The sequence below is a fragment of the Dermacentor silvarum genome, chromosome 1, assembly GCF_013339745.2.
Source record: "Dermacentor silvarum isolate Dsil-2018 chromosome 1, BIME_Dsil_1.4, whole genome shotgun sequence".
In the NCBI taxonomy this organism is placed as follows: domain Eukaryota; kingdom Metazoa; phylum Arthropoda; class Arachnida; order Ixodida; family Ixodidae; genus Dermacentor; species Dermacentor silvarum.
The window spans coordinates 238,563,240-238,581,442 of record NC_051154.1 but is presented as its reverse complement, the minus strand read 5'-3'; the positions used below and the strand labels follow the sequence as shown (position 1 = coordinate 238,581,442).

The 18,203-nt window shown below is 52.0% G+C and overlaps 1 protein-coding gene across 2 annotated transcripts in view; it reads right to left on the bottom strand.

Moving 5' to 3' along the window:
- The window catches only part of LOC119436976 (neurogenic locus Notch protein), a 72,740-nt gene extending 60,061 nt beyond the window's left edge, over positions 1 to 12,679 (bottom strand). For both annotated transcript variants that reach the window (XM_037704026.2, XM_037704027.2), the window contains exon 1: positions 12,303 to 12,679. In XM_037704026.2, coding sequence (XP_037559954.1) covers positions 12,303 to 12,381 — 79 coding nt within the window. In that variant the 5' untranslated portion in view covers positions 12,382 to 12,679. The remainder of the gene's footprint in view (positions 1 to 12,302) is intronic.
- Between the last annotated feature and the right edge of the window lie 5,524 nt (positions 12,680 to 18,203).

The window sequence follows — 18,203 nt, the reverse complement described above, 5'->3', positions numbered from 1 at the left end:
TCGATGGCCCGTGGGAAGCGCGCGCGGGTTTTTTTCTTGGCAGCGGCCTCCTCCGATCGGGCGCTCTCCTCTCGTTCGAGCGACGAAAACGCACTACGGAGACATTTTTTTTTTTTTTTTACTTTCCCAGGGTTGGATTTCAGCGTCCTTGGCATCTGCCAATGCGCGCACAACACCACACGCACGCACGCACTTAAAGCCGGCTGTACGCGGTCTGTGTATATAAATGTTTGCCACCGTGCGTCAACCGTTTCCTTCCCACGCCGCCAGCAGAGAGAAGCGGCTCCAGAGGCCCTAATTACTGCTTCTCAGGAGCGCACGCGCGCTTTAGCTCGGGGACCGCGTTCCAAGGGGCTCTCGCAGAAAACGAAACCGAGCTCTTCCATGCCCCGTCGTTATTGAGCTCCAGTGAGTAACGCTGCTGTGACAGAAAAAAAAAAAAAAAAACGAACAAAATTTAATATAAAGAATCTGCGTGTGGGTGGTGGGGCGCGGTGGTGGCTTGGAGGGGGTCTCCGCCGCGTGCGCTATGCAGTAGCTCCTACAACGGTTCTACATTTTTGTTTTCGCCTGTGGGCCACTCCCGTGAGCTCTCTTTCTCTCTCGCGTCTAATGCCACTGCCACGGACGGTGGAGGCCAGGACCACTGGCAGCAGCGACCGGAGGGCCCCCCGAGAGGCGCGACGCAAGATGTTTCCGCGCGATGCGGTATCGCGTTTCAGGACTGCCTCCTCTGCTGCTGCTGCCGATGAGACGAGTGCGCGAGCTCTTCTTAATCGCCGACTGGCGACCACATGTGCGCGCGTCGTGTGTCGCGCTTGGAACACCAGCCGCGGCTCGCCACCCGCCCGCAGCTCCCTCATCAACTGTCGACGTGGTCCCACTGCCGGGGTTTTTACTACTCTGCCTACTTCCTTCGACGGCGGAGACAAGAAGGGGGAGGAGGGGGGAGTCTGTCGGACTTGCGCTTCCGTATTCGCGGAGCGAGAAACCTGAATCACGACCGCGTAATTTAGGAAGGGGAAAAAAAAAAAAAGAATAAGCACAACGGAGACGAACGCAAGGACGTATGGTGTTTGCTGACGGTTTCTGGGCAGATGAAAACTTAAAAAAAAAAAAAATAACATAACAGGAGAGCAGAGCAACATCTTGGGGATGAGTGGAGTTTCAGGGGGCAAACAAAAACGGGAATGAACAAATGGGTCGAGAAGAGCGGAGGCGCGTATGCGAGGTTCCCTCGCCAACCAAGAGGAGCCTCAGAGGCTGCACGCGAAGACGCCACTGAGGGTAACGTGGGAAAATTGGGCCCCGAATGGCGCATCTGGCGACGACGGCCCGCGGAACGCAAGATGCGCGCCGCCGACGGAACTGTGCTCGCGCGCGTCACGGCGGTGTCGGGGGAAATCCGGGCGCTCTACCACGGGAGGCTTTTCGGAGGCTTGGGAATCGTCGATGACGCAAGGCGCCTGTTCTGCTCGACACGACTGCAGAAGGGCAAAAAAAAAAAAAAGGAAATAAAATAACATAGCGCTTCTCTCCGGGGATGCGCAACAGATGCTAACTGTGCGGGGAAATTTCTAGCACGGGTCTGCGCACGCTGATTAGCTGGTGCGATGGAGTAACCGGTACGCCGACTACCAATAACTCCGGGTGTGTCGAGCGACATATAACGGTTTGAAAGGAACCAAATACTTTCAAACTTTTCTTAGCGCACAATGAGAAAGCTTTTTCGCAACATTCTGCTGAATGAAGTGGGAATCTTGCACGAGTGTCACGTCATCACTGTGATAGCGAAAGTGCCAGCGAGTAAATATATTCGCGATGTTTATGTTTGATCTGGTAGCGAACTTGTTCATTACTAAGGTCGGCTACACTAGAACCAATCAATGACGTTTACACCGACTTGCTCCTGACTGCGATAAGGGTGGCGCTAACTGCGACGTCGTCAACAGTATGGGTGAACAAGGGAAACCTCAGGTTGGAGTCAACGTTTCGAAAAATTATGAGCATCGTCGGGGCTGTTGTGAATGGCGGTTGGACGCTTATGTGACGTCACGATTAGAGCGGCGTGATTACTTTTCTAATTTTATTTATTGATAGCAATCACTGATTATTGTGACCGTAATTATAAGAACGAATTACCCACGAGCGGAAGTGAGCCTGTTACTAATCTGGCGAGGGCTTGCGCAAGCTCGTTGTGAACGCACATGAACACGGAGATGTAAACCAAACACGGCTGGCCACAAATCCGCCTCGTCACGTGCTGCTCGCTCCGCACGTATCTAGAAAAGCGATAATCTGGAAGAGGCATGAGTAACGCAGTTCGCGGGTGCATCAAAGCCTTTCCTTGCCGTGTGGAGCGCGTCTTGTCGTCTCTCACTTTCTCACCAGCAACACACTCGGCGTGTCGCGCTGCACTAAGCTCCGCAGTTTCAGTGGCGCAGTGATAACAGTCGCGCGCAACTGACACGGGACACCACGCGCTCTCGAATCGTGTGCACTCTCGGTTCTCCAACTCCACGGTTGTGAATGGTAGTGCGAGTCCACGTCGCGCTGCGTGGGGTCTGTCAAAGCTCACGCTGTTGTCAAGGCGGCCGTCGGGCGCGCGAAGATTCTTGTGACGACGTACGATCTTGGTCTAGCGTGCTTTTTCCTCGTGTCGCTTGTGCCGAGGCTGACAACAGTTTAGACACGACGCGAGGTTAGGACAAACCAAATCACAGCTTTGCGTGGCCCACATCTTGTGTGCTGGGAGAGCTTAAAGGCAGTTCGGATCGAGTACAATGTAACCCGACGCTCGAGGCGCCCATTACGTGCACAGGCCTTCACTGAACGGGGCTTGAGCCCTCCAACTCTTACCGTCGTCAAATCTCTGTTGGAACAGCGTAATCTGGAGCTGAGGCAATGATTTATGCCCACGACCTTGTTTCTCGTAAGTATCCCAACCTTGCACGGTCCCGCTTACTGCCAGTACAATAGTGGTTTGTACTATGAAAGAAATTATCATCACCTGCCTGGAGCCACGAAGCTACAAAGGAAATACGTCAGAGAAACTTTTCCGTTGTAGTTTCGTGCTACAGCCGAGTGGAGAGCTCCCCCCCCCCCCCCTCCCTTTCTTGAACCTTCATCTACCTTGTGCGCTTCCACAGAGCTAGAACTGATTATCACCATGGCAAATCCTCGCGTCGTGTCTAACATCAGACGATGCGCGCGGATTTTCATTTCGAGAACCAGAGCTCAGTGCCTACTTGGGCGAGGTGGATTGACCTTCCCTTCCGGCCAGACGTAAGAGTGGCCAAGTACACCTTGTGCTATAGCTTACATGAACTCGACGTGAGCGGGTCGAATCAGAAGTCGCGCTGGCCGAGTCCGACCAGACCTCGTTTGCACGCAATTCGCCAAGCGGGCTGAGGGAGTCAACCCACCCCCTCCAAATGGGGTTGACTTGGCCTGAACCGCTGGTGTTCCCATGAACCCGACGACCGGATTTCGGCCCGACAAGCCGACTCGCCCGATTTGATCGAGTTCATTAAAACGTAGCTTACCGGATGCGTTTCTATACCACGGCGAAACGAATCATCTTCGCGGAAATGCGTACTCTCCCTAAACCCGAACTTGAGGAACAGCGCAGGGATGAGACGAAAAAAAAAAAAAAAAAAGAAGGACGAACGAAGCGCCGATCGTCCTGTTTCTTCGTCCTATCCACTCCGCTGTTCCTCACGTTCTTCACCAACAAGCCCAAATAAGGACTTCTAAATCCATTGTCCACTAACGATCTTGTGTCAACTTGCCGTGCACTTCTTAAAGCGCAGGGAAAACCAGTTAAATTTTGTAGGCGCTAAGGGCGTGAAACTACAGGAACCAGAGAGAAGAGAACCCAATGCCTGTTAGAGACCCTCGCTCGCACCGCATCCGACGTAACGGCGAGCCGTCCGAACAGCGCCGCGGAGGTGTGATATGCGCCAATGACGACGGCGGTCGACAGGTGCGCGCGCAACAAGCGCTGTGGTGCGCCGCGCCGAAATTATCCGAAGCACGGCCGTGAAACAACGGAAGCGCGTGCGTAGACGGTGGGGGGAGACGTGGAGCGTGGCTCCGGGACAGCCCGCTGAAAGCGAACGCCGAGCTCTGCCGGCACAGAGTTCGTTTTCATTCAAGAAAGCCTGACGAGGGCGCTCCGCACACGGCGCCCGTCGATGCGCGACCGCGATTCGGGCCGCACAGGTGTGTGCGGTGGGGGGACAACAGCACGCCTCGAAGGCGCCCGCTCGTCACTGTTGGCTGGACCGGCGACGCAGTGCGGCGAAATTCGCCGTTCGTGCGCACTCTCACCAAAAGTGCTTAGCTACCGGCTGCCTGCAGCAGCAGCAGGGCTCAGGCACGTGGCTTTTCGATGTTTGCAGCGTCGCCTGCCGATGACCGTGAGCTCTGTCGGCGGATTACGCGGGTGGGCTGCGGGGGCCTGTGCGATCACACACACGACTTGCCCAGATGCGTTTTTTTTTTTTCTTCCTGAACTGCATCTAGCCTTTACTAACAGCTGCTAACAAGCCACTCGCGAGGTTTGTTGCGCAGCCTGTGAATCCAGGTCGACGTATAACTGAGTCAACGCAAACTTATACAGGCTGGCATTTGGTCTTTTCGGGACAATGCAGTTGAATGCCGATCTCGGGCATTCGCGCGCGCGTCACACGTGCAGCGTGCACGAGTACCCTTATATTATGCTACCGGGAGCAACCGGCACGCTGCTCTGGCGTATGAGTGTTCTCGGCAGCTTTTCGTAACTGGCTGTCCGCCTACTACCCGTGCGCAGACAAAGCAGCAAAACGCGGTTTCCGGGAAACCGAACACAAGGGGGTGTACGCGCCCCGGTTCCACGGACCGCGCGGACAGAGAAGGGGGCTTCCTGTCCGGCACTGCTTTTGACATACGCCTCCCTCCTCAATCCGCTGTCGTGGACTCGCCTCCACGGGGTCGCGTTTAGCGTTTCCTTTCTTTCTTTTTCTTTTTCACCACCTCACAATCGACTGTACGTGATATTTACTGAGAATTCTTAGTGGTTTATCGGTCTCAAAACAGGCTTTTGAGCTGGCTCTTTTACGAAACAATTCGGCGTGAGCGTATTTTAGTGGCCGGAACAGCTTTTAAAGCTACCGCCGGTAGCATGTTCTTTTGGACGTCAGGTCCAAAAGAAGTCGAGCTTCCTCCATTCCGTCGCCATAGTGCGCGCACTGTATGGAGTCGCAAATGTAGACAAGACATATGGTTGGTTATCCACGATTCGCACGAAGCAGTAGCTCTGACGCACGCTACGCAGCATCAGGCGATACCAATTAAGAACCGAGGTGAAAGAAGTTAAGCGAAGCCGGCAGGTTTACTACCGTTCTCTCAGATCAATCGCACCTTGTCATTTGGTCAAAAAAAAAAAAAAAATCTTGCCCTCCTCGCCAAGTTACCCGCCCCGAAAACTGAATAACGGTGGCGTCGTTATGGTGACAGAGCACTGCTCAGGTTTGATTTCGCTATAAAAAACGACTTTTACACTGGGAAGAAAGTAAGGCGACGCAAGCGATTGTCCAAACAAAAAGGCCGCAGCCCTGGGTTAGGCCGTGTCCGGCGGCCAAGTGCCGGGTTGGCACGCATACATCGCGCGCAGCTCGTTCCCTCTCACGTGTTTGCACCGCGGCGTTGTAGCCCCAATTTCCCACCGTCACGCTCGCGAACCGTGCGGGCGTTTCCCACGGGCTGCCGCTGAACGACGGCGGCCGGCCCCCTAATGACGTCACGAATTTAGACGCGTGACTCTATTCCGAAGAAACGCTGAGCATAATTTTTTTATTATTATTGGCTTCTGGCAGCCGGCACCACTTCCCGCGTCCGCAGTAAGGCGATTGCGCGACGTAGGAGAAAGGAAAACAAGCTTGCTGCGATCATGTATTCTGTCAATCGAACTCCTGCATGAAACAGGAACACATGGCCGAAAAGAGGCGAGGCGCACGGGATAAGACTGGCGCCGTTGACGACTCTCCGTATCTAACGGAACGCCTGGGCAGGAAAACATGCGATATGCCGTGCACTATACGGGCGTTTCTGTGGAAATGAGCGCAAGCAAGACCTGCGGTGAACCTGTGGCATCCGGTTCCGGCTGCATAGCGCTCTCGGTGGACGGAAGAGCCAGCCAGAATGCTTATTATAGCTAGCTCGCTGACACCTCAGTGTGTAACCCGAGAGAAGTGCCTTTATTCGGGAACTCAAGCGTCCTAAAAGCCCCATCGCTTTGTACAGGCGAAACCAAATAAGTTGTACTGTGCTGCCCTGAAACACACCGTTCCCCCCCACCTTGTCCTGGTTGTCCTGCATTACCGTGGCTCCATGTTTGACATTGCCATAAAAAAAGACACTGCCACGATAGTATGACTTGTGTGTCACGCCTATTTGCTAACCGTAAGACACTGCACCTCGGCTAGGCAACGTTAATGCTGCCTTTTAATGCGGTTAGTCGATAATGCTTACGCAGCTGCATACATAAGTTGTGTCTCGAACCTACACAATTTTTTTAGTTACGAGAATTCAGACATATTTAACTAGCTTTAAAAAGACGTGGGACGAGAAGCATACATGACATAGGGACGCAATACATCTAGTCCCACGTCTCTTTAACCCTACAGATAGTTTTCACGTGCACGTGTGACGGCGGCCGTTTTTCACCGGATCATCGCTATTATCGATTTGTCGCTCGGCGCAAGAAGCGCTGTCGCGTTTCATGCTCACACAGCTGCTCTAGTATTAGTACCCAAATATGGCGGCCACGATGACGTCAATGCGAGCTATCTTGCATTAAATAAATACGTCCAAGTTCTGGAATAAGCATCAACTAGTCCAACTTTCTTCTCTTAATTGTCTAGTTACGTTTTGTGTACACGAGAAAACCCGCGTAATCAGGCGAAAAACGATCGGCCTGCACGTGACAGGAGACCCGAACCTATCGATATCTTCGTCGTCGGGGAGAAAAGCGTACATCTGCTGAGGGCCGAGAGAGCGCACGGAGGAGTCCGCGTTCATGCAGCTGTGTAGCCGCCACCTACGTCGATCGTGCGACTAGTCTGTACGCGCCTCAGATAGCACGTTCGTAGGGCACTTCGAAGCTGCACTGCGCGCGTTTCCAAGCGCCGGCGATGCTCGGAGAGAACAAAGCCCCCCCCGTCGTCGGGACGAGAGCCGCGGCAGAAAAAGCGCGCGCTCGGAGAAAGCCGGGTGCTTGTGCTGAGAAGCGCATTAGCGGGACTCTCGCGAGGCGTGCGCGTCTAATGAGAGAGACGGCGCGGAGACAAAAGGAGGATCGGCGCGCGGCTTTGTGGCCGCCGCTTGTGTGCTCTGGCCGCGCTCCGCTGCGCCACTGTGCCAGCCACCAAACCACTCCGCGCGTCGCCGAACGCGTGTCGGCGCCTCGGCGTGCGATGACTTGGACGCTATACTTGGACGCGCCGCCTACGTTGGGCGCGTATCTTCAGCGTAACTCTCAGGACGGGATCAATACGAGCCTGGGTGTGAATGACCAGGAGGAAGGGGGGGTCTCTCGAAAAGCCGGACGGCCGACACTCGCTCGCCGACAGCGTGACATAATGCAGCTTCGCTGGCGACACTTCCCGGGCGCGCCGCGCAGGAATAGTGCGAACAACGTGCTGGCGGTCTTTCGATGGCGGAAATAGGCGCTGCGATGTTTTGCTAGCGGTGTATTCCGTGCGCAGTGCGTGGCTGTTGCCTTCAGTTAAGGTTTGTGCTCTTTCTTTCTCGACCCATTCTTCCCCCTCTTTGAACCCAGTGTGTTTTCTGTTTTAATAAAGCCCGTTTTCTTCAGCCTGCGTGATATCTCAAAGTGACTGGCTTCTTGCGTTGGAAAGAGAGAGAGAAAGCACCTATTTTCGAACGGCTTCTTGTCCTCCGTTGTTGCACGTTTCTCTCTCGCTGTACGTTCGACAAAATCAGTTTACACAGTGTCCGCTGCCTCGTGTTTAGGTCAGAACGAACACGAGCCAGCGATACGCCAACAGTCGGTTTTAGTGTTGGGGCGTAACTTTAAGAACATGGTTCTGCGGAGCACCAGAATACGAAACGCCAGAGTGACGGCTATGCTCACGCGGCGGAACGACAAGGTAATTAAGTTTTGGAAATGGCGAACGCAAGCGGCTTGCGCACGCCCATTGGATCTTAGCGCACCCAAGAAGCAGCGGTGCCAGCACTGCGCATGCGTTTAGTGACTTTGGGCCGATAGCGTTCTCGCAAGTCTTGACCCGCAGTTTCTAAAGCGCCCTAAAATGCAGCATCGCACCGCATTTTGTAACGACTCGTTTCATTTTCCACTCATTTTTTCTTATCCGTAGCAACGAGTGGCCAAACCAGACGATAACGTCGGCTTACGAGCCAAAAAAAAAAAAAAAAAAAAAAGGGGGGGGGGGACCCCTTCTCTCTTCCCTACCCTAGACTTCTAGACTTTGGGGAGGGGGGGGGGGCAAAAAAAAAAAGGAAAATGATTTTTCCTGTAACGATATACGGTCCCTAATTTTTGCTCCACACGTCAATGACAGCAAAGCAGAAGAAAGAGAGATGTGAAACAGGCAACAGGGATATTGACATGGGCGCACGATCAAGAAACGCAAAAAAAAAAAAAAAAAAGGCAGACAGCAGGGGCTAACATAGACGCTCGTGTCATGCGTCTCTTCCCGACTTTTTGACGCAGCCATTGTGGGAAAAAGAAAATAATAAACTGGCAACGTTATTTCATTTTGGTCCAGGCAGCCGCAAGGAGAGCTAACTACAAGACCAGGGGAAAAAAGGGTGGGCATGGGGGGTACTGAGAGGCTAAAAAAAAAAAAAAAACATAAAAAAATAAGCCTTGTTACGTCAGGCCCTCGTTGAACCGGTGACGTCAGGTTTTGTCTTGAGATAGCATGCGAGGGCCCAGGCGACTCCACCCTGGTCGCGAGCCTCGCGATGTTGGCAAGACAGGGTGTGGTGCAAGGAGGAGACGAGCAAGGTGAGGGGGGGGGGGGGGGGGGGCAACTCGGGCCGGCGCGCGCTCGCGCATAGTTCACACGGTCTCGGCCATCTGCCGCGCGCGGGCCCCCGTCCTCCTCTCCGACCAGAGCAGCTGCTCGGGGGGTGAACCCCCTCCCCCTTCCGCCGCGTCTGTGCGGGAAGTGGCGGAGCGCACCTGCGCGCCATCTCGGCCAGCCTGGTCCCGAACCCGGCCACTTCCTCCTCTGGGACGGGGAGCTGCCGTCCCTCTCTCGACACCACTCGCACCCTCCTCTTTTTTTTTGCCCGTATAACTGGGACACTTTTAGGGATCTGGTCGCTGACGTACAATACGGTCGACTTTTAATAGAAACGCCCCAGAAACATTCAAATCAACATTTCCTGAACGTATAAACTTAGCAGGAAAGAAACGTACTTGATGTGACACGCGCTAGGTATATCCTATATTGGTTTAAAAAATTATTACTCAGGCCTTCCGAGTCAAAACTGAGCCGTAGTCACTCCCGAAATGCTAATTTTGTGTTCCATTTAACTGTGGACTGCAGTGTACATACGTTCTTGTGTCCTGCAGACTATCCCGCAACAAGATGTCCAAACTGTGTGCACAATTTGAACACTCGAAGCAGGAGATATGCACTAAGACAAAAGTAAGCCACTGAAAGATAATGCTAAGTGCCCGTGCCAAGACAATCGGCGCTTAGCGATGAGTGAAAACGAATTTTAAGCGAGAGTCGGCCGGCGCAAACAATCGTGATAGGCCGCGGGTTGCGAGAGGGCTTCTAAATCTTGCGAGACCTACATAAACGTTCGCTCGTAGTGGACAGTCTCGGTCAAACACATGCGCCAGGAGTTTTCGCATGCATGCTGCTGGCGCTGTCGTGCCACGACCGGTTCAGAGTGGCATACAGCGAATGAGGACTGAATCGACCAAACGGTGCTCCGCTGACAAGATGTTTCAATGCAATTAGCAGCAAGCCGATGATGGTCTTCGATCTAGAGGAGTTGGCGACACTCCCTAGCTTTACTCTTGACGCAGAAAGAAGAAAAACAATTCTTCACAAGTATACAAAGTTTTAAAACTTGACACGCCAGAGAACAAGCCCAATTGAGGCACATTTGGGGTGTTTATTGGCTTCATGCGAGCGCGCTTTGCAACGACTTGTTTTCAAGGCAGTGCGAGAAAATATATTCCGCCCGTTCATTGTTGCTAAATGTACATTCTCGCTTGGGGCGTTCGAAGAAAGGCCACGTTCATGCATCGTCGGCCCATGCGCCAGCCACTGAACGCGCGGGGGGGGGGGGGGGGGCTGAAACAATGCAATTAATATTTTTGTTGCGTCAGTTTGTCGCGCGACACGGGAGAGAAAGGAGGAGTTGCACATTGTACTAATGGCTGAAGCCCCGGTTCCTGAATGCACCGAATTAAACAGAACCATCTGGATGTGGACGAGTTGACAAGAGAGAAAGCGCGCTTTTTGTTCAGCCCTCAACCCGGACAATTAATGACCTTTCGAGCGACTGAGGGTGCACACAACATTTAGATAGGCCGTTAACAGTTACTTTATCTAATGCGGAAGACTGTTCATGAACGCGGCAGCGTTATCTATACAGAGCTGTGCAATAAACAAACCTATCACGCACGCGCCCTTTCCTTCTTTACTCGAGCGCTTGTTTATTTCGGTAAGCGTCGGAAATTATCAATCCGGAATACCTACACAGCGATCGACTTCACGAAATTATTAACGCATTTTCCCCTGCTTCGCATTCATAAATGAACGAAGTGCTCCGAAATTTTGAGTACTAAAGTAAATGAATGTACCTTGTCGAGCACTGCACTTACCCGCTTCATTGTATAAAGCATAATAAATTACTTATTGGCTTCTAAACGCGCTACAGTGTAAATAAACAAAATTAATGTCGACTACGAAAGCGACAGCTCACGCGCGCTGCCAAGTTTCCGACCACGAAACGCCCGTCTTTTGTCAACGAACCACTGGCTACTGAGCGGAGTTAGGCTTAGCCATAGCGGAGTGGCCTCCCGCATGAGCGTCTCGGTGAGAGCGCGACGCCTGCCAGGTAAACAGTTTCCTCCGCGGAGCAATGATGCGCCATCAAGCCCCATCACCCATTTTGCGGAGGCAGTTAGCCTGTCGCGAAGTAACTCCGAGGGCTCATTTTCAGCGCGCGCCCGAACAATGCCCCCCCGCTCAGCTCGCTGCTACCTCCGCAGCCTCTGCTACTCGCGGAGCAGACGACGACTAGGCCTAATCACACCAGTGGCGACCCTCGTGGGTTTGATTCGGAAAGCGCGGACAAAAATAAACACGCGTCCACTAGAAAGGGGCAGAGAGCGACGTCGGCAGCAGTTATGCGACCACTTTGTTCCTTTTCCCTTTCGATGAACTCGCTCGTAAACGCGGAACGACACGAGCGTGCGCTCCACCGCAAGGTTCGCCAGATGGTGGAGCACACTTGTAGGAATACGGAGCCCGCCGGAGGGCTGCGCGCTCTTGTCAAAGTGCTCGCATGTTGCGCGTACTCTTGACGATAGGCGCAATCTTTCAAGTAGTGAGCCTTATCTAGAGGCCCAAGAAGGGGGGGGGGGGGGGGGAGGAGGAGTGCCGTGGGGTAGAAGCAGGAACGAGAGCCGCGCCGATCTTTAGTGATGCCGCGCGTAGCACGCAAAATATAGTAATCGCTCCTTTATCCTTCGCCTCTCGAAAACCGTAGACGTTCCGCCGGCGGGCTGAACCTGACCTTTTTTTTGTGGTATTATTGTTTATTGGCAACTGTGCTCGATAACGTAGGTGGTTGAAAGCGACGCAGTCGTCATCGAAGATTGACGAAGACCACGCGTTCAACACGCCTTCGAAATCTTATGCGGCTGATCGCGAGAAACATGACATACGTAAGGAAGAGGCCTCTCCTCCAACAGGGCAGACTGACTCACAAAATTGTTAGGAGTATAGCAACACTTCTCGCGTGCACATAGGCAGCGCTTGCGGCCATTTCCGACTGACAGGTAGTGAGAAATGACCACAATACTGCCAGAAAAAAATAAAGGATGGGTCAAAGCTGGAAATATCGAGTTTTCCAACTGAGTGACCATTATAGATGAGAGATCCACTCAGTGCCTTCCGTAAAATCAGCGTCAGTTACGCGCTGAGTGAGTCTCGGAAAAGGGAAGCAACACCGTCGTGATACTGCTGCACACACATTTAGGTGAGCATCATCACAACACTGTCAAAAAGCAAACGGTTGCTCACCTTGCACTGCGGCTGGTATCGTAGCTGCAACCAGTGCGAGCCACAGGCCAAGGGCCACCCCGGTTTTCCGAGGCTTCATTGTCGGTAGCGTCCGCCTGTTAATCCGATCGCAAGGTTTATCTCTGCTGCGCTGTTCGCTGTCACCGCCAGCGGCCTGTCATTGTCTGTCGAGTGTTCGCTGCCACAGTAATCCAGCAGCACGTAATCCAGAGCGCGCCGGCACGCATCAACGCGATACTCGTCTCCTCACACGCGCACAGTCTCAGCGGTCCACTGGCCGACACCTTCCGTTCACTCAAACCAACATCGTCCGCGAGCACTCGGATGCGAACACAGTCATACCATCCCGCAGCACCATCGACACAGCACTGAGAGGGGATACGGACCTGTTCGACGAAGGCCCCCCCCCAACAGCGGAGCCTTTCCCCCTCTCCTACCTCTCTAATCCGCGCCCCGTCCGCGCCCGAGCAAACGTCCCATGCTGGGAACCACCTCCGCAAGAAGGTTTTTGAACTCCTCCCTTTGTGTCTAAAACTTTACGCGCTGCAGTGCAGTTGCCCCAACTCGCGCAAAATGGAAGTAACTTTGGTTTTGAAAGACTCACACGTTCGTTCAGCTCGTTTCTGGGCCGAAAAACAACTTTTTGCGAGTGCGAATCGCGCGCACTACTTCTTCGCGCGCACACTGCGCCAGGGCGTCGAGCGGTTGTCACGTGACTTCGCGGAGGAATGTTGTCTGCCAGGTGGTTCCCTTTGCCTCTCTTCTCCTCTCCACCGTCCCGCGTCCGGCTCGGCGCTGCTGCTGCGACAGGGAGAGCGACTCCGCCACATCTTCCCACTGCGGGCGCTTTTGCTTCTTGCCTCCGGGGCTTTGCTTTTAGTCGCTCCCCCCCCTACCGCTCGACGCCCCGTCTTTACATTTCAGCGCTCGAAGGCCTTTTCTTCGACTCCGCGGAGTCTCCTCCGGCTCTCTCTGATTATGCTTTTTGACGCGCTTGTCCAGTGTGGAATTGACTTTCTACGCATGTGTGTATCTTGTTTTCAAAAGCTCGTGACGAGGGGAACGACTCGCGTCTCCTCGCTGTCATTAGCGCGAGCACTCTTTCTGTAATCGACGTCTCAAAAGCCGTCCTTCTCGGGGGGCCTCAGAAAGCGTGGGTCGTAGTAGTAGCGTGCGCGCACCTTGAAAGTTATCTGTACGACAAACTATTGCGTGCCAGCAGCCTGTGCTCGCAGCGGCTCCTTCATCGCATCGCATTTGGGCAGTGGTGGGTTCCTCCGTGTTTGCTTTTTCCTCGACTCGATCGTCGAATGTGACCAGGGCACACTTTCATTTTTCTCTCTCTTTCTTCGTGTTCCGAACAAGCTCCCATGAAGAAAAATAAAACGCTTCCTCTGCCATATTTCCATGGCAGAGGAAACATGGTATGATGAAAAAACAAAAAAAAAAAACACTCATTTTCTTTTGTCTTGTTGCAGCGTTAATTGTCTCTGACCGAGGCAATTAGAGTGCTTATGAAACTGTTGGAGTTATTATTATTATTATTATTATTATTATTATTATTATTATTATTATTATTATTATTATTATTATTAATGACCAAGTAGTTCCTTCGCAAAAACATGCGGGTGCAAACCAGTTGTGGTATTCGCAAAACAGTGATGATAGACAAGGCGCAGGCTAATGACGAGCAGATATTAAGAACTAAAAGCTTTGTGAAGGTTATCTCATAACCTTCACAAAACTGCGTGCCCTTATACACCGCAAGATACGCAGCTGCAATGCAAGCAGAATGCAATTGTGATGCCCTTAGATACTGACAGCTGATTTTACAACGACTTGATGTGCGTATTATATGGTAGCAAGCCGACGCCGCTTGCTGTTTCTCATGACTTGATTTCTTTTAACGTGCATTTTCGACCGTATACGCTTACGTAAGTCTTCGCGAGTGAAAACACCCCAAAATGTTTGTAAATTTTCTTATCAGTGGTTCCGACGCGCCGTGAATTACGGTAAACGTGAATGTCGAGTAAATTCTATTGCTGTGATTTTTCCCCACTATATACTGAATACTAGAACGGCAGAAAGTGGAGCTAGTTGTCAGAGATTCATGTTAGAAAAGGTTAGGCGTGCAGACACGCCCACAAGCAGAGGGCAACGGCATTTGTGTTGTCCGCTTCCCTCTTTGCGACCGTGTGTGCACGCCTAACCTTTTCTAACACCTTTAGAGGACATTTACTTACACGAGAAATCAAAATGCATAAGCGAATAATTATCTAATTAACTATTCAACTAATCACTTTATAGGAAGGGGCACATATTGTGATTCAAGACTTTGGAGAATGCTTGTATCACACCAGTTGCATCGTACGTATACAGTCGGTAGCGAATGTTTACGGGACACAGGATTTGCGAAAAACGGCGAATCCCGGAAAAATCTGGGCTATACAGCCGTGGATTCAAAGTTTCAAATTGCAGTAGTTTTTGTGGCCGACTGCACTTCAAAAAGAAAGTAATAAAAATGCGGATGCATTCCTTCTCGACGACAGACTGACAATTTCAGCGAACTGCAGCGCGAGCTCTGACCGGCGCTTGCGGAAAGCTTTGTATGAGTCGTCGTCGTGTACGATCAGCAAACAAGTGCGTGTGCTTATGCATATCGTATACGGAACGCTTATCATGCACGGAAAACAAGGAAGCTAGCGTCCGCACAAACACACCAAGACGCATCACAAGAACGAAGAGGAGAATCCCGAGGACATGGCCGCGGAGCTTTCTCTCTTTCTGTTTATTTTTTGTTCATCCTTGCATTTGCTTTTTTCTCTCGTGTGTTTGTTTTGTTCTATTTCTGGCTGGCCTTTATCTTTTTTTGACAAGGAGTGACTTAATCCCTAAAGCTTATCCAGTTTCTGTACATCTTCCGTCTATATGTTATACCTCCTATGAGACCGCAACCACGAGTATGGAAAACTGGGCGAGTTGATACTGATTCATGGTAAGTGAGCAACAGCGCACTGAAAACGAAGACGAATGAAGACAGCGCTTGTGCTGTGTCCACATCTTCCTTCGTCTTCGTTTTCAGTGCGCTGTTGCTGATTTACCGAGAGACCGCAATCTAAAACCGCGCAAACACACACACACGCGCGCGCTTGAGCGCAGCATGTTTTAAAAATTCAGAGATCTTCCCCTGTCGACAAAATGGCGGTAAGCAAAGCTTGTGGCAAGGCGACGCTGTCGCAGGCGTTCCGCTTCGTTTACCCTAAACTCAGGGTCGGCGGCTATACGCTGACGTTTGGCCTCAACATTGCGCTCCCGCAACTCGGGGTCCGCGGCTCTTCGTTGACCTTTAGCCTGTGCTTCGGAAGTCCTCACTCTGGACTCGGCACGCTTTAGAATGGGACGACAATATTGGGGATGTATATCGAGTCTAACGGTGCCAATGGCACCGCACTGAGAAAGATCATCGCCAAGACGGAGAGTGCTCTCGGCCTCATCCGGAGGATCGCCAACAGGCACCGGAGAATCAAGGACGACAATCTCATCCGCATTATACATGTTTTTGTGCTCTGCCACCTTTCATACTCGGCAGCCATGCATACTTGGCATGTTGCAGAGAGGAACAAGTTAAATTCCCTCATCAGAAAGGTCTTCAAGCTCGCCCTCGGCTTACCTGTAAGCACTCGCACCGAAAGCCTGTTCAAGCTCACAGCTGCTCATGCTATCCGGCACCACGGAAGGCCGCAAGATACTCGAAGAGATGGGCCTCTACCCTGTCTACCAGTTCCCCGACGCCGTGCGGATTCCCAGCGACATCAGATCTCAACTGCACATCGCGCCCATTCCCCGCAATATGCACCCCGCACACAACGTCGGCAGTTGTCGGGCCAGGGGTAGAACTCTACTCGAACATGTCCGTAACAACCACATTGAGGCAAGCTTCGTGGATGCCGCGGCATATGTCCACCAAGAGGCGTTCGCCGTCTCCATCGTCGACTCTAATTCCAGGATCACTTGCTGCACTACGCTACGCACTTCGACGCCCCTGTTAGCCGAACAGGTTGCAATCGCGCTGGCTATGCTCGATGGTCGTAGAGAGGCAATATATAGCGATTCCAAGGCGGCCATTAAGGCCTACCAAACCAGGCTGGTCTCCACTCAGGCCCTTCGCATTCTCCAAAGCATCAAAAGTATCTCTCCCCATTCTTTCATTTGTTTTCCCGCTCACTTGGGGTCGATTGAGGGCTCCCCTAACCCTAACGAGAGCGGGCACGAGGCCGCGCGAGGACTCACTGACCGCGCAGCCTCCGCTGTCCCCCTGCCACGCGGGGAACCCTTGCTCACGTATAATGAGATCATCAAACATCACTATCTGTCAAGACGGGTGTTCCTCCTTCCACACCCTGCCTTATGCAGGGCACGGGCGGTGACCCTTCGACATTAATTACAAGCCCGTGCGTATCCTAACCTTGCGGTTCTTCACGCTATATATACCCTGAAAAGTATCCCAGTGCGGACTGCCCTGCCTGTGGACTAACGGCAACAGGCTCCGCCTTCAGCGAGGATAGGTGGGCTGCGCTTTTGGGCAGCCCCGAACTCAACGACCAAACCCTGGCCGTCGAGAGTGCCCGCGATCGGGCCGTCAAGCTCGGCTTGGTCCCTACGTGGGACTAGCCAGGTGGCGCGGGGTCGCCCCTGCGTCTTCTCTGGACCGAAATAAAGTTACTTTCACTCGCTCACTCACAAGCTTTCGCCTATACCCCCATTTTCTCGACAGGGGAATTAAGGCTGGTGATTTTGCCTCTTTGGGTCCCACGTGTAGCAAGGGTAGTTCAAGGGCGCGTTACAGGTCCCCGAGCCCACAGGGCTATGTGCCATTGAGCTTGGACCCTTTCTGCACTATAACCAGGATCGTCCCACATGACAGGAGTATGTGCCATTGAGCTTTGATCCCGCGACCTCGTGCTCTGCAGCGCAACACCATATAGCCGCTAAGCCACCTCGGCAGGTGCCAACTACTTACAGACACTGCGTAAACTTTAGCAGCTCCTCAATCTTCTGCACCTTGTCGAGGGTGAGAGCCCAAGACGCTACTATGCGCACGTATATACGTACGGAGCCTCACAGTTATGTACCACTACGGGGAAGGAATCATTACTCGCGGTACCTGCTAATGTTTTGTTATATAACTCGTTATTTTCTTCTATTCTTAATTATCTTACTCTTGTTTGACGGACAACTACAAATGACAATATTAAGAAGGTAATGTTGTTACAAAAACGAACTTATTCGATTAGCCTGCAAAGTGCCTTATGTGTATCACGCGGCCGAATTATTCGTGCAATTACTCATAGAGTATCGTTATTAATTCAGGCGTTCTCGCTGCTATAAATTGTGTTTAAAAAAGACAGAAGCTGAATTCTAAAACCTTGCCAACCGTAAAAGAAATACAATCGCATAGGGCATCTCTGTCGCACTAACTTTGCAAAACAAATGATTCAATATCGACTATATACCTTCGTTGCTAAAGTATTTGCATCAAAACAACGGGATCGGCAAGGGAATCGTAGCCCTTGCAAGAAATGCGTGGCACGTTTTCTTAAACCTTTTTTTTTAACTTTTCATCTTGTTCCGTAGAGCTATGGTATTATAGTTTTTCTTCCTTTTCTTAAGTTGCTGATCTTTTTTCATGTGGTAACGTACCGCACTGTCACGTTATTGAATATATTTGTGCAGAAACCTGTTCCAGTTAGATTATAATTGCTTGTGAGGCATAATGGTTGACTACTCATTTCTGTGTCCTAGTAACTTTAAGTCGTCTATGTAAATTCCTTACTGTGTATTATCTTACTTTTGATCTGTCGACTGCCCGCTGCTGTCATTTTGCGGGGACAGCCACCTCGT